This window comes from Struthio camelus, chromosome 10 (genome assembly GCF_040807025.1).
Source record: "Struthio camelus isolate bStrCam1 chromosome 10, bStrCam1.hap1, whole genome shotgun sequence".
Taxonomy (NCBI): Eukaryota; Metazoa; Chordata; class Aves; order Struthioniformes; family Struthionidae; genus Struthio; species Struthio camelus.
The window spans coordinates 30,111,395-30,135,864 of NC_090951.1; the positions used below are offsets into that span (position 1 = coordinate 30,111,395).

The 24,470-nt window shown below is 57.9% G+C and overlaps 1 protein-coding gene across 3 annotated transcripts; it reads left to right on the forward strand.

Annotated features, from left to right (window-relative positions):
• Nucleotides 1-4,171: 4,171 nt before the first annotated feature.
• ADGRG1 (adhesion G protein-coupled receptor G1) lies at nucleotides 4,172-24,169 on the forward strand. 3 transcript variants are annotated; one of them, XM_068955927.1, is made up of 15 exons: nucleotides 4,223-4,639; nucleotides 13,101-13,196; nucleotides 15,428-15,515; nucleotides 16,103-16,528; nucleotides 17,098-17,221; nucleotides 17,479-17,626; nucleotides 18,270-18,398; nucleotides 19,227-19,343; nucleotides 19,743-19,788; nucleotides 20,271-20,371; nucleotides 20,460-20,575; nucleotides 21,440-21,714; nucleotides 22,377-22,488; nucleotides 22,766-23,034; nucleotides 23,226-24,169. In XM_068955927.1, the coding sequence occupies exons 2-15, from the start codon at nucleotides 13,182-13,184 to the stop codon at nucleotides 23,345-23,347; spliced, it is 2,088 nt and encodes a 695-aa protein (XP_068812028.1). In that variant the 5' UTR covers nucleotides 4,223-4,639; nucleotides 13,101-13,181; the 3' UTR covers nucleotides 23,348-24,169. The 3 variants fall into 3 exon arrangements, with proteins under 3 accessions (XP_068812029.1, XP_068812028.1, XP_068812027.1); XM_068955928.1 differs by lacking the exon at nucleotides 13,101-13,196 and having other exon boundaries at nucleotides 4,172-4,639; XM_068955926.1 differs by lacking the exons at nucleotides 4,223-4,639; nucleotides 13,101-13,196 and adding an exon at nucleotides 11,006-11,589.
• Nucleotides 24,170-24,470: the final 301 nt, after the last annotated feature.

The window sequence follows — 24,470 nt, forward strand, 5'->3', positions numbered from 1 at the left end:
GTCTGGTGGATTCTTGGCCTTGCCATTGCCTCTCTCTCCTAGCCCTTCTCCATGCGGAACAGGCCGAGGACTTGTGCCAGGAACGCTCCACCTGGTCGCTCTGAGAGGTGCCTATCAGCTGGTGCGTGGTGCTGGTGCATGGGCCGTTGATGTTCTCCAGGGCTTGGTGCTGCTCCAGGGTAAGGCCCTCCCAGTGCCAGTGCCACGATAGCTGGGAAGCTGCCAACAGCGCTGATCCCAGCCCTCGGTGAGCCAGGCTGCTGCCGCTCGCAGACAACCCCCTGGCTTTTGGCTCTCTAGCAACCACGAGAAACCCTGCGGGCGGGCTGACGTCACTGGGTAAATCACCCTGATCCTCAGGGCTCTGTCTGTAAAAAACATAAAGCTCTTTCACCGCCTTGGCGCTGGCTTTGCAGGCGGTGGAGTGGGAGGCACGTCTCATTTAGCACGGGTTTCCTTCCCAGGTGCTGCAGCCCGTTGGCAGCCCAGCGCCCGGGGGCAGGGGAAGGGGGCCTTCCTGCTCCTCCCTGCAGTCTCGCAGGTGGCCTCCCACGGTGGCACCCCGCCGCCGGGGCTGCTGCTGCTGCTTCCCAGCACGGCTGGCACAGCTTTCCCCACCGTGCCCCAGTTCCGCCCTCCTGTTAGACTTCAGATGGGCACCTCGGCACCTCCTCCCTCGCTCATCTTGCAAACACTGCTGAATGCTTTCCCAGGCGGGGCAGCAACCTGGCAATGATTTCATCGGGGATGCGTTGAAACCACTGCCTGCCAGACTCCTCCATTTCCACAACTATTTTTCTCTGCTCTCTTTTCCCTTGCACGCATCACCCGCTCACGTAATTGGGAACACTTAGTGCATCCAAAGGCATTCCCACCCCTTCAGCTAGGATTTACCGTCTGGTGCAAAGACAAACGGTTTCGCCGTTAGCACGACCCCCCCCCCCCCGCCCCATAGGGCACAGGGATTTCCCAAACAGCCTCGTTTCTCCATCGAGGGATTGTAACTTCTCTCAGTGACTCCTTAAAACACGCTAAGCTGGTGGTTTACAGCCAAGCACACATATCCATAGGTGGTCGGCTCCTGGGGAGCTGGTCTCTGCTGCTTCTACAGCACCTCTCACAGCAGGGGCATGGGGGCTTTTAGGAATGACCTTGAGCAATAAATCCTTATCAAATAGCCTGACTGCTGCTGGACTGGTCCCAAAGGCAAATTTTCCTCGTGAAGGACAACACAAGGATTTCCTCCCCCCCACACTCAGCAAGGGCCTTTGAAGCAAGGCCTTAAAGATAATCTGATAATATCAACAAGTGCAGACGGCAACCTAAAAATAACTCTGCTGACCTCCTGATAACATCAACTAAAGACAAAAGTCTCTTTGTTCTCTCAACAGTAGTAAAGTGACAGCCTAAAACGCCCTTTTCTCAGCAGAAGGATGATCTCAAGCACAGGAAAACCAAGCAGTGACAGTAAGACATGGGACAGACACCTGATCTGCCAGGAGGGGCCTGATCCTGCTCTACCCAGCCCAGCCCCCGGATGAGCAGGTCTTGGCTGGAAAAGGCAGAGAGTGAAAACCTTTTGGAAGGTGAAAGCACAAGGGGATAGGAGGTGAAAGAGCGCATGAGATCCTTTTTATCGTTCATTTTTGTGTCATTTTTTCCCAGCAGGCAGATTTACAGTGTTTCCCAAAGAAGGGCAGCGAGCTGGTCACGATGACCGCAGCTGAAGGCTTGGCGGGAGGCAGCGATGCTGAGGGCAGGCACTGCTCGCCGGGGCCTGCGCCATGGCTCCCGGCGGCCCTGGTTGCTGATGAGCACGCGCCGTGCTGCTTTCAGAGCCGCCGGAGCCCGGCACGCTGGGGGGCTCGGCTCCGGGTCCCGGCAGCGTGGGATGCTGCTCTTCAAAGGGAGCCTCATTCATCAGCCGGCCGCGTGACCGGCCGCATGAGCTCGCCGCGAGCTGGCAGCGAGCGCCCAGCCCTGCCGGCAGGCTCAGGGTGATGGGCAGCCCCCGCTTCCCGTGGGAACGGGAGCGTTGCCGGCGGCATTGGAGCCGGCCCCCCGCTCGTTTTTCACGGGGGAGAAGTTTCCTCTGCCTGCAAGCACATCTGGACAGATGTTCAGTCCCGGTTGTTGCCCTTCTCCCTGCTGCCTCCCGAGCCCAACCGGCACGGGGCCGCATTGCCGGCACTGGCGGCGCCCAGGGGAGAGGGAGGCTTTCTGCGAGGCAGCCCACCTCGAGTGGCGGGCCTGAACGTGGGACCCCACGGCCCCTGGGGGCTGCGGCCTCAAGCTCACGGCAGCTTTGACCTCAGGCCTCCGGATCTGCAACAAAGTCGGAATAACTTTGGATCTGCAGGCAAAGCAGACAGAGGCACAAGAGGCCCTGCAGGAGCTTCCTGCGATGCAGAGAGCAGGCGAGAGGGCTGAGACTACGCAGGCAAGAGACCTGCTGCTGAGATGGAGGGATGCCGCTGAGGCCGTCGGGCTGCTAATCTCCCCCCAGCTCATCTGCGCCAGGACATATCGTTGCCTGGCTCCATCTCTGCTCTCCGCATGGCCCTCGGCCTCGCAGCCCATATCCTGGCAACCTCTGCTAGGAAACACCACCCGGCCTCGCTCGGGGAGCAGATAGAAGGGGATTTGCGATGCTTCCTGCTGGGCCTGCAACAGAGCGATGGCAACAAGGACGGCGCCTGTGCCAGTGGGATCCATCGTCCCTGCCTCCCCCCAGCCATCGGCACCTGCGCCCGCAGTGGCGGCCTTTGTCTTTGAGCACCCATCACCTTTGCTGTGGTGGCTGCAGTTGCGGAAGGTTGTTTGTCACCCTTCCCCCTTGAGAAAGAAAAGCCCTATTCAACCAATTGCAAATATCTGCAAGTGTAACTATTTACTTAGGGCACTTCCTGGAAACCTCCCAACTCCCTTCTCCTCCCCTCCACATCTCCTTGGAGCCTTTTTTTTCCTCCTGGCGGCTTCTTTTCAGCCCTCACAAAAGGCTGGTTTTGGTGGAAATTGGCAGCGCTCTCCTGCTGCTCCGCAGCAGCTTTGTTCCCTGTGCTCTCCCAGAGTTCATCACTGTCACAGCGCTACCAGCCTCAGCTCCCGCAGCGCAAGGCAGCTGGGAGGCGGGAGGGCTGTGGGGGCCCTGCGCTGGCACTGAGTGAGGGGCAAATTCCCCAGCTCTCTGGGCATGGGAAGGCAGAGGAGCCCCCGCGCCCTGACCGTTGCGCTCTGTCCAGGCTCCAGACCCCGCTCCCACGTCCCAGGGAACAGCCCCATCCCCTCCAGATGCGCAGGGAGCGGGGATTTGCTGTCCCCTTGTGCTGCGAAGGCACCGGGACCCCTCTGTCCCCAGCCCGCTGTGTGGTTCAGCCCATGAGCGAACCAGCCTGGCGGTGCAGGTTGCTGCTCTTTGCCCTGCTGCTCTGTCTCCTTCATTTCCTGCACGGGATAAGGATAATGTTTGCAGGGACACTCTGTTCTGGCTTCTTTTCTATTAACTTATTTTTAAGCCTTTTTTGCAGCCAGGCTGTGCAGCTTGCCAACCAAACAACTCCTTTCCTGCTCTGAACACTTGCCAGGCTCCTGTGCCGTATCAACTGAACTGGAAATACCCTGGAGCTGGCCCTCGCCCTCAGCCCGTCCTTCCCTAGTCCTGGGGCACCCTGGAGTTCTGGGCCACCTCCGGTTACCTGCTCCCCTTGCGGTCATGGCCCCTGCCGGCTCCCTGGCCCCCGTTCTGGCTGGCTGTGCCCTCCCCAGCCCCAGCCAGGACAGCAGGGCAGGGTAAGGCAGCCTGGCACCTGCAGAGCCCTTCTGCGCTGCACCCTGGGCCAGCCCCATCCCCAGCCTGGCCCGGGAGAGCGGGGCCCTGCCAGCCCCGAGGCGGCAGCGCTGGGACCGGGCAGAGCTGAGCTGGGCCAAGCCAGGCTCAGTAGGGCTGGACAGAGCCGGGCCGGGCCGAGTCGAGCCGAGCTGGGCTGCGCAGGGCTGGATAGAGCCGCGCTGCATAGGGCTGAGCAGAGCCGGGCCGGGCCGGGCCGGGCCGGGCAGGTGCTGGGGCCGGGGCGGACGGGCACCGCCGGCCGCGATGCTGGAGGGCGGCGGCGGCGGCGGCGGCGGCGGCGGCGGCGGCGGGGGGGGCGGGGGCGGGGCCCCCCGCTGCGTCGCCGCCTGTTGGGGAAAGCGGCGGGGACGGGGGCGGGTCGAGCCGCTCCGTCCGCGCCGAGCCGCGCCGAGCCGAGCCGAGCCGCGCCGCACCGCTCCGTCCGCGCCGAGCCGCGCCGCACCGTCCGAGCCGAGCCGAGCCGAGCCGAGCTGAGCCGAGCTGAGCCGCACCGCTCCGTCCGAGCTGAGCCGCTCCGAGCCGAGCCGCGCCGCTCCGTCCGGTCCGAGCCGACCCGCGCCGCGCCGCTCCGAGCCAAGCGCAGCCGAGCCGCACCGCTCCGTCTGAGCCGAGCCGCGCCGAGCCGAGCCGCACCGCTCCGACCCGAACCGCTCCAAGCCAAGCGCAGCCGAGCCGCACCGCTCCGAGCCGCTCCGAGCCGCGTCGCTCCCGTCCGCCGCGTGCGAGGGCTCCGCTCCGCGCCGCTCCGCGCCGCCCCGGGGCAGCGGGCACAGCCCGGCCCCGGCTCAGGTACCCGAGGCGCGGCGAGCGGCACGGAGGGGAAGGGGTCTGGGGCCGGCGGAGCCGGAGGGCTGGGGCTGGGAGAGGTTTGGGGAGCCCGGAGGCTGGCGAGAGGCTGCGAAGCAGAAGCGATGGGGTGTTGCGAGGCATGGGGCACAGCGGGGAGGGGGTCGGAAGCTGGGGGGACTGGGGAGCCGCAGCGCTGGGGCAGCGAGAGGCGTCGGGAGAGAGGAGGGCTCGGCAGGGAGCGGGAGGGATGGGGCAGCTGCAGGGCGCATCAGGTGCGCTTACTTGCGGAGATCCCAGCGGCCACGGAGGCGGGGTGCTCTCTGACACCCCCTTCCTGGGAATACAGGGAGGGTGTGCTGCGGGGTCTCTGGCTCTCCGTGCGTTTGGGGTGTGGGCAGGGAGCCGGCATGTGTCTGCAGAGGGTGCAGGTGCTGGCGGTGAGCACGCCTGTCCCCGACTGTCCCTGCGGGGCCCTGATTCCCGCAGCAGGGAGGGCAGTGCTGGGCAGCCGGTATCCCCAGGGGCCTGAGCAGTGGCGCTCCGCAGCCACGGCCAACACGACCGTGGGAATCCGTCACCCACTGGGACTGTTGCCGCTGGGAAGCACCCCGGGGTGACGGTTGCATGGTGGGCAGGGAGCAGAGAGCCCTGTCCAGCCTGCCTGCACAGAGCTAATGGGTGCTAGCAGGGACAGATGGGAGGCTTTGGGGTGTACCGTGGTCCAGGCTTGTGACAGGACATTTCCCATCGCGCACCGGAGCTGGGTGTGTGGCACGTCTGTGTCCTGGCAGAGTCAGAGAGGGGTCTCCCCATTGGACTGCACTAGTCGTGTCTGAGGTGCAACTTCTGCGTTGAAGCCTCTGTTCCTGTGTGCCAGCTAGCCCGGCCCTACAGGCCATTCGTCTCCTTGCTAAATTGGGCTCTCGCTTGCCTGCCCCAGCACCCGTCTCCTCTGCCCCTGGAGCCAGGCTGAATTCCAAGGCTGGGAAGTTGTGAATCCCCCCTGTGCCTTGCCAGGGCCAGCTGCTCCCGGCTGCTCCCTCGAGCACAGCTGAGCACTGCAAAGCACCCCACCACAGCGCAGCGCGTGTGGCCACCACTTCCCACCTCAACCAGCCCTGAGGGAACCACCAGTGCACTTGGCTCTTCCTTCCTCGCAGAGGGCGCAGCGTCCCTGCAGGTTGACTGACGTGTCTCAACAGGGTGATTTCTCTCCCCAAAAGTGCCTGCTGGGGGATGCCTCATGAAAAATTTCAATTTGCTTCTGCTAGTTCTGGCACACCGTCGGGGTCTGCAGGGCTCAGAGCTGATTCAGAGCGCTCACCATCTCTGAGCTGGCTGAACTACCCCCTTGAAGCCAGAGAGACCAGCAGAAACCCAGAGAGACCAGCCAGAGAATTGGAATTAAGTCTCCTGGAATAACCCCTTGGCAGCAAGTCTGAATCACAGTTGAGCAGGGAACATAGCCAGAGCTCATTTCATGGTCTGAGGCCTTCAGTACCCTGCTTCAAACTCCACCAGGACCTGGCACCCAGAGGCGGTTTTGGAGAATGAGCCTGGGAGAGAGAGGCTGGGCCTTGAGCAATCCTTGAAGTGCAGTCCTGATCCTGGGCACCGCAGGTTTTGCTGTGCCTCCACGGCATTTGCAGCTCCCGCATGAATCAGACCGAGGCCTAAAAATGTTGCATAGTTGATTGCCATCCAGCTCTTAATCCTGCAGGCCAGGGGCTGTTATTCGCAGAGCAACAGGTTTGCAAGCAACTGTGTGCTGCTGGGATGGGGGACTCTGGGGCTGGCAGTGCCTGCACCTTTTGGTAGTGCCAGCGGGACATGGCTCCACTGGGCTGGGAGACAGAAACTTTCACAGGCTGTGGCTGATGTGGTACCAGCTGGGCAGCAGCGCAGCTTGCTGGTGCCTGTTTTTCAGGAGGGCTTGGACCCGCCAACTCTTTTTCCATCAGCTCCCCAACAGCTGCGATTTGGCAGGGACCTGGAGGGGATTTGGCCCCCAGGGCCTCCTACCTGGCTCCTCAAACCCAACAGGAGGGAAACGTGGAGCAGGGATGACAAGGCATGTGCAGGAGCGGGCATTCATCGAGGGCACACACTGACCCTCTCCAGCCTGGGTGGTAGTATTTAATGGAGGTATTAATCACGGACAGACTCCTCCAGCAAGTACTCCTCAAGCTAGTAAAAAGTCCTGGAGCTGGAGGAAACTTGCAGAAGGACCAGGGAGATGTGGCACATAAAACCCTGGTGGGGCCGGTTACTCCAGCTCGAGCTCTTTGCTGCTTGGTGCTGCGCAGGTTTTGCTGCTCCAGGAGCTTTGCTTTTGCGGAGACGCTGCAGCCTTCCTCTGGTTGTGCTTGACCTTTCTGCAGTGAGGAAAGCCCAGCAGGCCTGGTTTAACCTAGCCCCTGTATACCTTGCAAGGCTCCGGTTTTGCTGCCATTCTCAAAGATTCCAGGGCCAAAAATGAAAAGCCTCGGCACCCGATCCGGAGCAGTTCTGGGCTGCTCTGCTTTGCACTACCCTAAATCTCCCTTCACTGGCACCCACGAGACTGGGAAGCGATGCAGAGCTGCTTCGTGCAGACGGGGAAGAGACCTGGAGGAACTACCCTCACTTTGCTGTGACCTACAGCTCCCCAGACCTGAATGGCACATTCAGGCAGCATCTGGCGCAGGTAAGGAGGAACTAGGTCTCTAGCTGGTCCCATCATGCCTGCTCTGGTGACTGCTGTCACCTGACAGTCTCAGGCACAGACCTGCAGCCCACGTGTGGGATGTAGGATGAACGTGCTGAGCACTCTGGTGGTTGACATTAACCCCCCTTTCCTCTGCATGGCATGATCCCATGGGAAGCAGAGCAGCGATGACAGTTTGCGCCACTGCTTCACAGCCATCTGGGATAGGAAGCTTTGGAAGCTGCAGAAATTGGTGTTTTGGATGGGGAGAAGGTGCAAGCCGACACGTAGGAGGAGGCCAAGTGGTTTCTCATGACAAAGGATGGCGGTTCCAACAACAGCCCAGCGTGAAGCAGACACAGGCAGCTTCGACGGGTGCTACCTTGTGGCTGGGACCCATCTTGTAAAGGCCAGGCCAGGGCAGTGAGTGCTGGAAAACACCGATTTGGGATGTCCTTCCTGGACCACCCCACCATTGCAGTCAGCACCTGGCCAAGGGTAGGCTGAAGATGTCCAGGAGGACCTGCCCCATGCATGGATCTGATCTGGGCCACCGCTGGATGAAACCCTTGGCAGATCTGTTGTACTCGCAGCTGCTGCTGGTTGTCCAGGATGGAGGAGAACAGAGTGTTTTCCTTGACCGTGTTGGTGCCTCAAGGAAAGAGGCAGCTCTGGCTGTCTTAGTCACATTCAAGCAACTCCTTGCTTTGGTCTGTGGCACAAAGACCCCCAAAGAGTATCCCTGTCTCCCCATGCCCGTGGGATGCCAGCGGGGCCCTGATCTCAAGGTTGCAGGAGGGACTATGCACACCTGTGTTGTGCAATGTGGGAGGTTTTTGAGAAGAGGCAGGGAGGAGATGCCTCCAGTTTTGTGTTAGGCAACCTGCAGCCCTGGGAGGTTTCTTGCTTCTTGGCATTCTCCTCCAAAAGTTGGGGGATGCTGCGTGATCCATCCAGTTGTAGCCGAATGGACCCACTCATCCCAGAGCGGGGAAAAGCTTTGTTGCCCTTTGGCTCGGAGCTGCTGGTTGTGACCAGGGCCAAAGGTGGGCAATGGGTGCACGCTCTACGTGGCGGCCTAGCAGAACGACTGCACGTATAGGCCAAGGTCAGTACCGCAGTGCCGCACTTTGCAGGTTGCTGGGGGAGCTCCCGTGTCTTAACCCCAGCCCCAACCAGCTGATTCCCATTTCACAGATGGGATTCGGAAACCCCCAAACTTTACATAACTTGCCTTGTGGCCCAGCCCTGCCACCCCTCCTGCATCAATAGTGCAGCACTTGGGAGATGCAAGCTGCTCCTCTGAGACTGCAGCAAGCCTGAAATCGTTGCAAACATACCTGCCCCTTTGGAGACCATTTATAGCCCTTGGCAAAGCCACGGGCTTTGCATGCTGCTGGTTGAGGTGCCCTGTGTTCCCCTTTTGCTACAGAAGAATCGAGGTAGCACTGGATGGTTTAGTTAGCTGAGGTATTTGTGGCCATGGTGTGTTTTAGGAAATGGAGGTTTTGTAATTTTGAAGATTTGAGATACAGCCTTAAGTGAAGCTGCTGCCTCCAGAGTCTCAGATACCAGCCGTCCATTTGTGCCGTCTTCCCCCGGCATCCTCCCCATCAGCTGTCGGATGAGATTCCCTCACGTCTTTCTCCGGAGATGTTTACTAGCAGCCCATGAAGGACAGAAGATCTGGAAAGAACCTAGGCTGGACCCGTGGGAGTTTTTATCAGGTCTTTAATTTTTTTTCGGCCCTGTCTGCAAAATTCAACCTGTGCCCGCTGAAGCGAAGTGCTGTGTGCAGCCCCCAGCCGAGCCCCGTGCCAGGATGCGGGGGCAAACCTGAGCTGGCTGCCAACCGAAACACCACATTGCAGCCCGCGGCAGACGCCTGGCACCGCCGACCTTTCAGTACAGCCACCGGTTCAATGCTGCGGGCGTCTGCAAACGCGCCAGGGTCCAGAGCTCAGCGGTCGAGGCGGAGGGTGAGCGCGTGCCTGACGCCCACCGGTGACGGGAAGGGCTCGAATACCGATATGGTGACTAATGTGCAGGCTGGCCCCTGTTTGCACGGCTTCCTTGCAGACGTGTAACCGCGAGCCAAGGACAAAGGCACCCTGTGAAGGCCAGCGCGGGAGGGCACGGGTGGGTGACGGAGCCCGGGGCACTCCTGAGCATCCCCTCCTGGCGGAGGGATGCCTGCTCCCTCTTGCAGCTTCAACCCCGGCCCGAAAGCGCTTCGCGGGCGCTTGTGTCTGTGGTTGCCGGTCGGGTGAAGCTCTTCTGCACGGCGTCTCCAGCAGCCTGCTGTGGCCTGGGCCAACTCGCTGCCTTTTCTTTGCCTTGGTTTCCCCATCCGCATCCTGAGGTCTGGCCTCTGCTCCCCCTGATAACAGCCGCGGGCGAAAAGCCAGGTGCTTGCTAATGTCTCGGAGATGGGAGAATCGAGGCACAGAGCGCTGGCGTATTTTCCTAACAAGCCTTGAAGCGAAAGCGAGAGAAAAGCCCCGGGATCTCTGCGTTTCCGGTGTTTGTTTAAGATATGAGAACATCTTCCCTTCTCCTTGGAAAAAAGATCACATGAGAAGCCCACATGCCACCTCCCAGCGTTCAAATACCTGGCGCTAAGTGACCCAGACAGCAATCAGATTTCTCAGTAGTAATAAAAACTGCCTCCCCCGCCCCCACTTCCCTCCAGGTTTAGAGGACATAGTTTGACATTCCTAGGCTTTTTTTCCAAAGGCCAGAACATTTATTTGCTGGCAAGCTGTGTAACCACCTGCCTCCTGGAGCTGGGGCTCGGGGGAAACACAGCCCCTTGCAGCCACCGCGAGGGGCCGGATTTGATGGGCCGCACTGCTGATCCCCGGCCCCTCGGGTCAGCTCGTGCCCCCAGGGCCCTCCTTGCGCTCTGGTTTACGCGGGCCAAAGCAGGAACTTCTCCTCCAGGCGCTATTGTTCTCGGAGGAGCCCGGCCGGCCGGCGGCCAGTGAGGCGGGAGTGGGCGCAAGGCGCGGGAAGCCCTTTCTGCTCCAGAGCAGGAAGGATGCAAGGTAGGGCCGGTGGCCCGAGAGGCCAGCAGGGTGGAAGGGGCTGGCATGGGGGAGTGCATTTGTTGAAAAACAGGAGGCTGCAGATTTCTAAGAAAGCTCCCGAAAGAGGGGCCAGGGACCCTAGCCAGCCCAGGGCAGGCGAGGCAGAGGATGGACTGGCCCAAGGAAGGCTCCCGAGGAGTGTTAGGGTGCCAGGCTTGCTTGGGCATCGCGTGGAGCTGCATAGGGAAAAATCAGGGTACGGCAGCATGGCATCCCCCTGGGTGCCCTCGGATGGGAAGCAAACCGTGCTGGGTGCTCGCTCAAGGACCCAGCACGTAACAGCCCCACGGGGATGGCGGTGGCTGGGGCACAGCCTCCCCCGGGGCACCCAGCTCCGGGCAGCCCCAGCCACTGCCGCGGGCTGCAGCCCTGCCTTTTGTGGGCACAGCTGGGAGCTGAGTTGTCCCATTGAAAAGCCACTTCAGGGGATTTTATCTCAGCTATTGTTTGGCTCAGGAAACAGCAATCAACGGAGCATTGCGTTGCATCTGGGCGAGCAGGGCCAGTTGGTTCAGAGGGGAAATACCAGCTGCCCCTCCATGGGGATTTCTGGTCTTGGGCGAGCTCGGGTAGGCGCAGCTCTGCCGACCCCACACCTCAGGGCCCTGTGCTTCGTGTCCCCAGCGCGTCAGCTCTCCGCCGTGGTGTGTGCATGCCCATACACCGGGTTTTGCATCCACGGGCTTGTTGCTCCCCGCTTTAATGTCAGTGTTGCATTGGCGGGGGTTGCTTTTAAGCAGCCCAGGTGTTTTCCGTTGCTCACTGTGTGGTTATCAGCCCTTGTGCATCTCCTTGTAGGGCATCCTTCGGATCAGGTTAGCAGACAGCATAACCATGTGGCTGGGTGTGTTTGCTTTCTGATCCTAACCCCCTTCCCTGCCGTGTTTGTTTGCACAGAGCCAGCTTTATTTTGCCATCCTACCTCCATGCTCCCGTGGTGGCAGGCGGGTTTGCAAACCCATGGCCCCATCTTCCAGGGGCGGCAAATTGCTCCCAGGAGCAGACGGGAGCAGGGGCTGCCCAGGGCTGGGCTGCCACTGACTGGCTTTGGCAGGCAATGGGTGGGTGCAGGATGTGGCCACGGAGCTGGCTGGCCAGCGAAACTTCCTCCTCCACTCGCGAAGGCGGCTGTAGCAGGGGAGCTCGAGGACGAGGCAGTTCACCTTGTGGCGGTGGTAAGCTGCTTTTGAACAATACTGACACTAATCGAGGTCGTGAGCAAACAGCGCGATGGCAGCAGGCGAGGAGGGCTGCTGCATTTCCCAGCCTTCGTTAGGAGAAATGGGCTGGAGCTAAACCCCTCTTCCCTTAGCCTTGCTGCTAGGGCATCAAGTAACCAGCTAAGGATGCTGCGTTTCCAAGCAAGCAGTTTTCCCTTGGTCTTCCCTACCGACAAGCCTCAGATGCCTTTGAAAGCTCCCCAATCACAAATGAGGCTTTTTTCTTTGTCTTTCGCATGCAGTGCGTCTGTTGTTCCTCCCTCTTTGCTGAAATCGCGCTGCTGGTGGGGCAAAAATTTCTCAGCTGTGCGGCAAATGAAGCCTTTGCAGGCAATGCTTGCCAGAGCCTGGCCAACCTGCTTGGCTGCGAGCTTCCCCGATGCTCATTTGCTGCCAGACGATTGCCATTCTTTTATTTAAATGGATAATAGTGATTCCTGCCCCCGGGAGCGGAACAGCCCTGACAGGCACCAAATTCATCAGCCTCCGCCAGCTGGACAGGTTCATCGGGGATGATTTTGAGAGCAATGCTGGAGCAGGACGCAGCCCCGGCGGCGGCGGCAGGACCAGGCGCTGGCTTGGCTTTGGGCATTAATAAGCATCGCGGGGTGCAGGGGCGCCCTGTTCAGCCTGGCCGGCCCATCCAGCCCTTGAGTCATACTTTTCCACTCTCAGGAGGCTCAGTTTGAGGCTCTCACAGGTTGCATTATACTGTTTGCTGCTGCTGAGGTCCTGATCCACTCAGTTTTTCAGATGTTGGCTGTTTTCAGTCAAGACTTTCCACCCAGGATTTGTGAAAAAGTGCTTTTTCCTGGGTGCTGGTGTGGTCAAGACTAACACGAGTGATTTTTCTCATCAGGCAGCTTTCTTCAAAGCGTTGCTAACCAGCCAGGCTTGATGCTGGGGCTCACGGGCCGTGGCCTAGCCCCACTCGGCCACCAGCTATTGCTGTGTCGAGGGAGGGTGAAAGCATGGCAAGGAAAAGGCGAGACGTTTCTAGAGATGGCAGATGGCGTAGCTGAGGCAGAGATGTGGTTGACACGGTGGCCTTGGGGATGGGTGAAGTGAGATGGGAGGGCCTGAGGGTAAGAAACGCGTGGTTAGCTGGGACGTGTGGGTCCCTTAGTGCCTTTGGGCTCCCAGCGCTGCGTGAAGTTCTGGGGTGGAGCGACACCACCCGCCCAGGTGGTCCCGTCTCCTTGCTAGTGCGGTGAGGACGCCGCGGAGCCAGGCGCCTGGCCTTGTCACTGAGGTCCCCCTATGCCCACTCTGCCCCACAGCCTCCTGCTCCCTGGGGCTGCCCTGCAGCCAGCGGCTCCTGCACCTGCACGTGCATGGTACCCCGTGCCGTCCCCTCCCGTGCCGTCCCCTCCTGGTGCCCGGACCCTTCCAGGCATCCGCTTTGCACCTCTTACGCAGGGGTGGGAGGAACCCGCTTGTCACAGACTTCATCTGTGCTTTTGTAGGTGCCTGCACGGTTTGGGAGCTTCGGAGAAGGGGGACTTGTGTGAGAGAGGGGGAGACGAGTGGAGAGAGGTGGCTGGATCATGGAGAAAAGAGAGGTGAGGCAAAAAAGAAGAGACTGAGAGGACATTGCCAGGCCGGTTAGAGAAGGGTGCCGGGGAGCTTGCCAGGGGCGACGGACAGATGTGGTTAATTCGGGGCATCGGCTCTGGCTCCCTGGGGCGGCAGGCAGAGCAGCGCTGCCGGGGTGGCTCTGCTCCCCGCAGCCCTCGGCCTGCCGCCGCTGCTCTGCGGGGAGACCATGGCTCTGTGCAAGTGCCCCACAGCGGCGGGTGCAGCTAGGCTGGGGGCAGAAGGGGGGTTTTGGCAGCTGCGCTTGCTGTGTTGGCATCACTGAGCCTGCGTGCAAGATGTGGGGTGGCGCTGGGGCAGAAGGGCTTATTCAAGGCCATGCGGACTAACGGCAGGGCAGGGAGAGCCCGGGAGAGCCGATTTCCGCATGGCTGGGATGACTTTGGCCGTAAGAATGAACATCAGGTCTGTCCCCTGTCACCGCCAGTGGCATTAGGGGATGCTATTTAGGGAGACCACATGTGCCTGGCTGATTTCTGCCGAGCGTTTCCCTCGTACTCCCCCACGCCCAGCATTGCTGGACGGGCAATGTTCGTGGGTGCATCCTTTCCGGATCTGTTTATGGACCTGCTATCCATGAATGTGCCTGGTCCCTTTTTGGCCCTCGCCTCCACCGCCTCCAGGGATTGCTGGAATTCCCTGTCTGCATGCAGAAGTCCTTATTTTATTTGGTTTAAACCCATCTCGTACTACTTTTGTCTTAGGTTCCCATTCCTGAGACCTTTCCTGCAACCCTTTGGCGACTTAGTGTCTTTAATAACATAGTGCAGAAGCTTGTTAGAGAATTTCTGCTGGTCCAAGGGGATCCGGTGCTGCGGCACGAGCCCAGCAGGGTGGCGGGGAGGAGCGCCCAGGACCGCAGCCTGGCTGGCAGCCGGGATCGCTGCTCTCAGATCCGCTGCTTGGACAGCTTCTGCCCCTCTTCCTGGCTCCCCATCCCCATGCGCAAGGGACACAGGGCCAGCATCGCAGCGCTGCGGGCAGAGGCAGGGCTGACTCAGACGGACGCCGCTGCAAAAGCTGCGCTGAGACTGATCGTGGTTTTGGGCCGTGAGCAGGGAGCGGAGGAAGGCTGCTTTCCTCAGAAGAGGGCAAAGCCCCATCCGCTCCAGGTGGTCAGAGCTGGGTGAGGCTGAGCTGGGAAAGAGCTGCTCCGTGGGCGCCGAGGCTCCTGCTGCGAGACGGGGCTGCATCAGAGGACAAGCACGAGTGAAGGAGCCGTCAGCCCCGTGCTCTGGTGTCACATGCCGCACGGAGCAGTAGCCCTGGGCTACAGGGTGCAGGACATGTGGCTCTGGGTAGGCGCTGCGGTTCTGCATAGTGTAGGTTGCTTTTTATTTTCTTTTTTAAAGGCTGCAAAGGGGCCATTCCCGCAGGCCATCCGGTTCACGTAATGCAGGCACAGGGCTCCCCCTTCCTTGGGACTTGTGTCCAGGCAGCTCATTTCACCTGCGGTTCAGGCCAGTCCTGGCAGTGATCAGCAGGCGGTAATGTCCGAGGTGAACCGAGCTGGCCTGAGCCATGTTCTCAGCAGCTGTGCTTTTATGCTGCAGGAGCAGTTGGTTGACTTTGCAAACAGGGGACCCAGAGTGGGTTATTCCTCTGGACCTTGCTCCATCTTCATCTCTGCTGGCCTGGCTGCTCAGGATTTATCTCTCAGTGCAGCCATTTTTGCTGGCCACAAAGTGGCTGGCAACATGACCAGCCCCTCAGCTAATCTCTAGGAGCTGAAAGCACCAGTGAGAATAAATCTAGGCCTGGCAAAGTAGGAAACTGCTGTTTCCTTCTGTTTCTATCGCCTGTGATAACAAGCCAGCAAATGAACCGAGAGCTGAAGCAGCAAGAGGAAGAGGGATCCCTTCCTGCGCTGAATTGTTAGTGGCTGGGGTGCATGCAGGGCGCAGTGAGGCACCATCTCTGTGCTAAGGGCACAAGGACTGGGCTGCCTGCCTCTCTCGCGCCTGGAGTCCTTCCAGCCGTGCTGGGTGTCCTGGTATCCATGGCTCCTCCTGATGGCAATGGCACCAGGGAGCCCCTTCCAGGGTTATCTCCTAAAGGAGAGCCAGACGCTCCTGCTTTCTCACTTGGGTAGCAGCCAGGCTTTGCTCTCCGTCCCCTGACCCTGCACTGCGGCTGCAGGCAACGCTCCTGGCATCCCATATTACTCACGTGGCTCCTTTTCTTTGCGACCTTCTAGGTGCCGCTTTCTCCTTGGAGGCACCCAAAGCAGAGAGAGCCATCCATGATGCAACTCTTCCTTCTGCTCCTTCTCTTCCTGCTCCCAGGTAGGCTGCCTCAAGCCATGTCCTGCCCCAGGCTGGCCAGATTTGGGCTGCTGGAAGTAATTGGCAGCCCCAAAATGAGAGGGCTGAGGGGTACTTAGAGGTATTTGCAACATGGTTTCTAGAAATGTCTCCTGGCCTTGTTTGAAAGCTTGAGTTCCTCTCTTGCTCCTGCTCCATTGGGGTCTCCAAGGCAGAGACCTGGAAGTGGTCTGATCCTTTCTAGAGACCCCATGGAGATGGAGAACCCCTTTGCTTTATTGGACTCTGCCAGCCCTGGGGATCTGCATATGGGAGAGGCTGGGGCCTAGAGAGAGAGGGGAGGTCCTACGTATCAAGGAGCCTCGGCTCACCAGTGAAACCTCCGAGTGTAACTGTGGGCAATTCACGAAGCTGGCTTAAGTCACTCTTTCAGCCAAGGATGGGGTCACGCATGTTTGAGGGAGAGCCTAGGCTAACAGGGTGGCTGAGTCGTAACGCACATGATTGCTGGCTGATGTGGCAGCAGGTGATTTGCCGGGGGGGTGGCCGTCCCTGACCCCGGAGCCCTCAGGCTGAGGTGAATGTTTCCTGGCATTTGTGCAATGCAGGGATGGAGGAGAGCAGCCGCCAAGAAGAGGACTTCCGCTTCTGCGGTGAACGAAACCAAACTGAGAACAGCTCTGTCATCTACGAGCACAGCCCTGCCGACATCTCCATTGAGAACACAGCCCAGGCACTGATAATAAAAGGGCCCTTTTTGCCAAACCAGAGAAACTCTTATTACAAGTACAGCTTGCCTTTGACTTTAGGCAGGTACCGCTTCTGTGTCTACTGGTTCAAGCCCAACAGGACCCTCAAGCTTGCATATGGAAAGCAGAACTTTCTCCTGGGAAAAGACCTGTCTGATAATATCATCTGGGGCAAAGAAAATCAGAAGACTGAAAAGAACAGCAGCTTTATCTTCAGCGCGTCCTATATTTTCAAGGGCCAGAAGAACACCTCCCTTGACAGCGCATCTCATTACTTCTTCCCTGGTAAAGGCAATTCGGTGCTATTTTGATGAAGGAAGGGTTGATTTCATCCCCAACCCTCTCTATCACATGTGCTCTGCTGAAGAGCAGAGCAACTATGTTGTACTGGTAATCTGCTGTAGTACAGTGGTCTAAGGACACTGCTCAGGGTTGATGAAGTAGTTTTGAGAAGTAGTTGAGAAGTAGTTTTGCTTGAAGCAGCCTAGAGGCTGCCCCTGATACCCATGTTTCCCTGGGTAAGCAGGTTCCTAAACATGAAGGCAGAGGGTTGCTGAGATTTTCAGAAGTGCCTTGGCCTTCTAAAATCCAGGGAACTCGAGTACCTTGCAAAGGTCTCTGAGGCTCTGGCTGCCCAAGGTGACCAGGAGAAGCCCTCTGGGTCCCGGTCTCTGGTTGCTCTTCCAGGTAGAAATGCTGAGGGCCACACTGAAACCTTCTGCTTTCTTCTTCCTGTGGTCCACTAGGGCTCCACCCCCTGGGGAGTCAGCCCACTGCCCAAGGGTGGCTCGGGGTAGGGAGGAAGTTGGTTCTGCCTGCTTTTCCCACAGTGTTTCCTTTTCTGTGCCCATCAGTCCCTCCAGAAAACATGCCTGTCTGGGAGCAAGATGTGGAAAAGGAGCTAACCGACTTAGATAGCCTCATGGGGCAGCCCCCTGTGGCAGCTGCAGGAGTCCCAGCACACAGGACCCTTCGCAAGTGAGTTCCTGGCTTGAGCCATTCCCAAGTCCTCCTCATTATGCTTATGGCCTCTCACCAGCCAGCTCGATGCAGCCCCGTAGGGCCTTGGTAAAGGCCAGGCAATGACTTTATTAAGGCAGGGTGTGTTTATTGAGCCTGCCCATGGTGTCGGAGCATTTGCATGTCTCTCTTTCCTGGCTGGACGATGGAGGCTTTCAGAGCAGAGCTTGTGCCTGCTGTCTTCCACTCACTCCGCGCCCCGCTTTCCCCAACAGCAAACTGCAGGAATTTGAGAAGAAGCTGGCCAAGGTGGAGTTTGAAGGGCAGAACCGGACCTTCGGGCAGGCAGCCATGCATGCGACTGTCCTGAAGATCGAACTTGGTCGAGCTCCTCAGGACGTCGCCTTTGCTTCCCGGAGAGAGGTGAATTCAGGCTGGGAGCTGAGCAGCAGAGCGTGCAAGGATGAAAGCACGGCTGTAGAGCTGGGGAGGAGAGTCCTGCCAGCCGAGAGCTCCTTGGGACGAGGAGCGGTGGCCCCAACCCCCGCAACCCACCGTAGTCATTGCAGGAGCTTTGACAGAGGCACTTGCCAGAGCCCTCCTCATTCTTGGCCCTTTTTGGGAGGCAGCGAGGGGCTTCAGTGATGCTCCGACCTTCTGACTTGTAATCTCTGGGAGACACCTCGCTGTCCCCTCCCAGAGCCTTAGTGGGAAGGGGTTAGCAGAAGAGAGCAGCAGAAAGGGGCAGGGAAGTGTCCCCTCTTCTCAAGCAGCCAGGAAGGGCTGCAGCTGAGGCAGGAGGAAGGCCCAAATCAGGGGACAGGACTGCAGTCCGAGGGTCCCTTCTCCTTCACTCCGCAGCCTCTAATATGGACTGTGCGGGGGGCCAGGAGCCCCAGTCAGGCACTGCTCAGCTCCCTGGCTGGTGCAAGGCAGTGGGAGCTCCCTGGCCATGCTATGCTGGCCGATGCCCTAGCTCCTGTGCAGCCTGCCCTGGCAATCTCAGTCCTCTGACATCCTCACACACCCTCCCAACCTGTCTTCTCTGATGAGTTTCTTGTTGCAGGAGGGCAGAGAGGTCCATGGGTTTGCGGTGGACCTGCCAAGAAGCCTGTTCATGAAGGTGAAGGGCAGGGAAGAGATGGTGGAGCACAGGGTGCTCCTCCTGGACATCAACAGCCAGACCATGTTCCAGGTAATGGCTGGGTATGGCATGGTGGGGTGCCTCTGCTGTGTGAGGAGGGGCTGGTTGTACAGGGCAGCACAGATCCAGCTGGAGCAGGAACTGCTATTACAAATAAGTGCAGAGCATCCTTCTCCCATGCTCTTTGCTAGCCTTGCTTGGCCACTCTTGGCAAAGCTGCACCCTGTAACATCACCTCCAGTTCAGCCAGGCTTTGCCTTTACCTCAGCTCCTCCTGCAGCCCTCTGCAATCCTCAGCCAGCCCCAAACAGGTTAAGCCTGTGGCACCCAGACCAGGTGTGCAGCCACTCACTCGGAGAAGGTGCTGCAAAGATGCTGAGCTGAACACAAGCACAGGGCACTGTTGGGCCAGACTGTTTGAAATAAAACTGCTGATTGGGATGTGCTTGACTGCAGCCAATCCCTAAGCCACGGAGAAACAGTGCAGGGAAAAGGAGGCACGGTGCCGGTGCTCCTGCCAGGGTGGCATTCATCTCGCTTTGCTTTATAGGTGACAGAAATGACCTAGCATGTGTGGGGAGAGGGTCTGTGGTGTATTTTAAACGTCTGCCCATGGCTGAGATAGATGGTCACAATGTAGAAGTGCTTTTGCCTCTCCTGGAACTGGAAGGGGCGAGCAGGAGTGCATGTGGACCTCAGTCCCACCACATGAGCCACTGATCCAGGAGAGAGGCCTGGGCAGTGGGAATGTGAGGTAGAGATATGACAGGGAAAGAGGCACGGGACCTTTGTCTTTGGCTTTCTGGAGTCTCTCACCACCTTCATGCCTGGCAGCTCTCCCTTCCCACGTTGCCACTGTCTCCTCCTTTTTTCCCACAGGATGAAAACAGCAGTCGTGTCCTGGGTGACAAGGTAGTCGGCATCTCCCTGGTGAACACAGTAGTGGCCAATCTCTCTGACCCTGTGGTCCTCACTTTCTTCCACAACCAGCTGCCGGTAGGTGGAGGAAACAGCCTCATTAAACCTGACCCCTCCGGGAATAGAGAGGCAAGAAGGGCTCAGACCCTGCCAGCTCAGAGTGTGGTGACAATTCAGCAGGTCCATGTCCATGCCCTCAGCCTGCTAGTAAAATCTACTAGGTCTTCTGGGGCTGTACCACAACCACGTTTTCATCTTGTGCTCTCTCTGGCGCTCTGCCTGCTCCTGTCCAGAAGGTGCCATTTTGCAGATGTGTCAGAGAGCAGTCTCTGTCTTGAGCCCACACTCACGATATGGCCCAATTTGTCTCCTGAGAACTCTAACCTCCTGCCCCATCTTTCCCCCTGCCAAGCTTGCCATCTGTGTGACAAACCCAGAGATGCATCCTGATCAGGGGCCATGCTTTTGTCATTTCAGAGGAATGTGACCCCACTGTGTGTCTTCTGGCAGGAGGACACCACCAGTGAGTATCTGGGTGTGGGAGCTTCTGCATCTGGGTATGAAGCAGGACATTGTCTTTGCTCATTCTGCTGTTGCAGGTACCAACAATGGGGAACCAGCAGGGCTGACCCAGCTGGTGTGTAACAGTGAGAAAAACATCCTCTCTACCTTCACACACCCCCTCTTAGCAGTGCAAGTCATTCGCACCTCCCTTCTTTTCTGTAATTCCAGTGAGCTCTCTGTAAAGCTGTCCCATGGGGTTATTTCAGGCTTTTCCCTCCGTAGCTAACTTAACAGCTCTCTCCCTCTCCAGGGGTGGGTGCTGATGCCTCTGAGGGTGGCAGTCCTATATATATATATATTTGTTCTTACTGCTGAGTGCTCTGCGTGGGACCAGCTAGGACCCCCACCTTTGTCCTCTCCCCTGCCATGGACACCTTGCTCTGAAGCTCAGAAAAGTTTCTCATTGGATTCCCACTGCTCACCAAGTTCTCTCCATTGCAGCATACTTTGGTAACTGGAATAGCTACGGTTGTACAACAGTGAAGAGGGATAACCAGACAGACTGCAGATGCAACCACCTCACCTACTTTGCTGTACTGATGGTGAGTACTGCTTTCCTGCAGCTCTCTGCATCCTTCCTGTCTGCAGAACTTCTCCCTCACCACGGTTGTCGTTCCTCCTTCTCCTCAGGTATCCTCCCCGGAGATCGCCTATATACACAGGGATTACCTGAGTATCATAACATACATTGGCTGCCTTATCTCAGCTTTGGCATCCGTTTGCACCATCTTCTTCCTCTACTTCAGGTACGGCCCTGGAGTCTGGGTGCAGAGATGAGTTAGCAGTCTGACAAGTCACCCCAAGCTCCATGTGTACATCGTTCTGTGCATGCATCCTTTCCTTTGCCGTTAGACCTACGTGGGCCCAAGCTTTCCAAACACAGTTGGTTGCCCAGCTAGAAACATGATGAGGGAGCCAGGTTGGCAGAATGCACTGAATCCTTCCCTCCAGAAATCAACCCTCTTTATCAGGTCTCCTGGAGGGCTCTCTAAAACATCTGCTGTTTTCAGTGATTTTGGAAAATCAGCTTTGCTGTTATCAAGGCTCCAGCAAGCAGAGGCCTGCAAAGATCTTTTCAAGGATCCAGTGGAGAACAGCAGAGTGTTCTCTCAAGTAGTGTCACTCATCCTACATGGATGATAGGGAGGCTGAAAAGATGTCACTCTGTTCCCACTGTGATCTGGATTTGCAATGCAGAGCTAGCTGGAAGGATCTGGATTTCACACAGAATGGTCGAGGTTGGAAGGGATCTCTGGAGATCATCTAGTCCAACCTCCCTGCTCAAGCAGGGGTCCTCTAGAGCATATTTCCCAGGATCGCGTCCAGGCAGGTTTTGAATATCTTCAGCGAAGGAGACTCCACAACCTCTCTGGGCAACCTGTTCCAGTGCTCTGTCACCCTCACAGTCAAGAAGTTTTTCCTCAAAAAAAATTTGTATGTGTAACAGTTGTTCCCATGTGTGGGATTAGGCACTTAGCCCCCTGACACTAACAGAGGGTCACCTTACTCTTCTGATTACGGTGAGTTACTCAGCTTGGGGTGTTGTGGGACAGTGAGCTGAGGAAAATGGCCAGGCATGGTGGTGAGATCTCTCCCTCTCACTTTTCCAGAAGCAAGCAACGAGACCAAATCACAAGCATGCACATCCACATGAATCTACTGGGTGCCATCTTCCTCCTGGACATCAACTTCCTCATCTCGGAGCACTTGGCTTCCAGCAGCAGTGAGGCAACCTGCAGAGCTGGGGGACTATTTCTACACTTCTCTCTTCTGAGCTGCCTGACGTGGATGGGCATTGAGGGCTACAACCTGTACCGGCTTGTGATTGAAGTCTTCAATGCCTACCACAATCACTTCCTCCTCAAGCTCTGCCTGGTGGGCTGGGGTGAGTTTAGGGGAGGCAGAAACACCCCAAGGGCTGGGGCAACAGGATGCAGGAGACACATAGGTAGACTCAGATTCTGCCCCTAGAAGTTTTTTCTACTGTACCTGGTGCCAGGATGGGGATGTAGACATAGATATTGGGGAGCAGATTTCTGAGAGCAGAGGGGTGGGTCTTCCTGTCAAGGCAGAAGACTTAATGACTTAGAGCAGAAGCTGGAGCTATAGCTTCAGGGGCAGTTCACCCTTGGGGTTGCCCAGCAAGGGAAGCATGTGACAGCCACTACTTGGAGTCTTTAAGTAGTGATGGGAGGTTCTCTTTCTAAAAGAAACATCTAGGACAGCCAGGAAAGATGGCTTTGGTGAAGGAAATACCTGAGCATCTCTGCCTTGCTTTGGGCAGGAGGCTGCAATAGCAAGATCTCATGATCTTTTGTGGCCTAAAAGTCTATGATGCTGGGAGACCCACCAGCTGTGCAGCACAGCTCACTCTCTGTCTAGGGTTAATGCCAGGCCTCCTTGTTGCGTGCTCTATCCTTGATTCACCCTGAGGAGAGAAGATGCTGTTTCATACTCCACACAAGGAGAAAGGGACAATGAGTCCTTACAGTAGGTCTGAGGGCCAGGGGATTATGGCTGCTGCTTCATTCTGTTCTTGGTTCCCAGGTCTTCCCTTTTTTTGTGTGACGTTGATCTTCTTTGCTAACTGGACGAACTACGGCCCATTCTCCATTCCGGTGTATGAATCCATTGGGGGCAAATCCACCAATGCAACCATGTAAGTCTTGGTAAATGGGTTACTTGGTCCCTGGTCTTAGATAAAGTCAACTAGTTGAACTGCTGATGTGTCCTGTAGACTTTCCTTAGCCTGCCAGCCTGTGGGTTTACTGGCTTCTTTGGGGCTTTGCGTAAGGTGGGGGGGATGCCCCTCTGTGTTTGACTGAGCTGGGTGCTGAGTTTGCCAGGCACCTTCATGTTGGCTACCCCTGACCTCTCCTGCCTGTGCCCCTGTGGGACAACAAAGCATAACCCTATGCTGTTTCTCCACCTTCTAGATGCTGGATCACGAGTCCTCTGATCCACAACATAGTGAACCTGGGTTTCTTCAGCCTGGTGTTCCTCTTTAACTCGGTCATGTTGGGGGCCATGGTCCGAGAGATCCTCAGGCAGAACAAGAAAGGCCACAAGTTAAAGCACGTCCTAGCCCTCTTTGGGCTGTGTGTCCTGCTGGGCATCCCATGGGCTCTGGTCTTCTTTTCCTTCACCTCCGGTGTCTTCCGCCTTGTCTCCCTCTACATCTTCACCATCATCAACTCTCTCCAAGGTGAGCCTGTGGCGATGGGCTCCTCTAAAAGGCACAAGCTGCCCCGGGGCATTCATGGGGTATTGACAGGACCAGCAGTGATGGGTACAAGAGGAGCTGGCCTTGGCAGGCTGTCCAGCTCATTCTTGCATCCTATTTTTGCTGGTCTCTCAAAGGAGATCTTAACCCACCCTTTCTCACCCCTCTCCTAGGTTTCCTCATCTTCCTCTGGTACTGGACAATGGTGCTGCAGGCGAAAAAGTCCCCTGACTCCCAGAACAGCTCTGACAGCATGAAACTGCAGCCCAACAGCAGCCAAACCCATCCTGACTGAGTCCTCGTGCTGCCAGCGCCGCGGGGCTCCCTCGCCAGCACAGCTCTGGGCCGAGGCTGGGTCTCCCAGCAAGGAGGATGCCGCAGGGAGGGAGCTGAAGCCGTCACGCTTTGCTACTGCACCTGCCCCACACGGCTACTAGGAATGCAGAGAAACCTGCACTGGGGTCTGGCTGTGCAGAGCCCGGCACTGTCCGTGGCTGCACTCTCCCGCCTGCTTCCCGCTGCACCCATGCACCCCGGCCGCAGCGAGTGCTACCCTTTGCCCAGCACCCACCGATGCCACTTTGCCTCACCTTCGCCCCGTGTGAGGCAGAGGAGAGTCTGCCACAGCCTGGGCTCTGGGGTCCCACCAGGGCAGTGGGTGCGCCCTCAGCCAGCAGCCCCCTCCCTGCACCTGTGTGGGGCAGAGCCGTGGGGGACGGGGCTGGCTCCCAGATGGAAGGACGTGCACGGCATGAGCCAGGCCCTCCTCGCTCGCACTGGGAACGAGAGCTGCAGCGACAGGCGGAGGACAGAGCCAGGGTCTCCCGTGCCTCCTGATGTCTCCTCCATTGTGCCCAGGCCCGTCCTCTGCATTTGTCATGGGGCAGCGGGTGGGAGAGGCCCCATCTTCTTGCGGCAGTAGTGGTTACTGAGAGGGTATTTCCCCGGCAAAGACTGAATAACTCTGCCCCTGCGACACCCTCTAGCAGCTGAAATAATCTATTTTTGTTATTTTGTTGAATGGGTCTATATACCCATATATTTTTATATGTTATAGAAGCTTAACGTGCGCGCTCGTACATTAGAATTGTGCCCATTAAAAACGTTCCTGCTCTGACAGCGCTTGTCCCAGGTCTCTCTCCCTGGGCGCATGGGTAAGTTATCTGTGCGGGTGAGCCTCCCAAGAGCTCGGCTGGAGCCTGGGCTCAGAAAGGCTCCTTGGAGCTACAGGCCCAACTGGAATCTCTCAGTGCCATGCAGGTTCCCTTTGACCAGCCTGGCATGGACTGAGGTGGTGTCCTCAGCACACCCAGGAGCACGGGAAGCAGCAGGATCTTGCAGCAAGAGAAACTGAGGCACAGAGGGACGGTGGTATGGGCCGCTCAGGGCTGTGTCCATTTGAGTGCTGAGTCTCTCCA

What these genes read in the sequence shown, in the direction of transcription:
- ADGRG1 (XM_068955926.1), top strand. Translation starts at nt 11,341, where the DNA reads ATGCTCCCGTGGTGGCAGGCGGGTTTGCAAACCCATGGCCCCATCTTC. An exon ending in CCTTTGCTTCCCGGAGAGAG is followed by an intron (nt 17,627 to 18,269) that starts GTGAATTCAGGC and finishes TTCTTGTTGCAG; the next exon opens with GAGGGCAGAGAGGTCCATGG. An exon ending in ATCTTCTTCCTCTACTTCAG is followed by an intron (nt 20,576 to 21,439) that starts GTACGGCCCTGG and finishes TCACTTTTCCAG; the next exon opens with AAGCAAGCAACGAGACCAAA.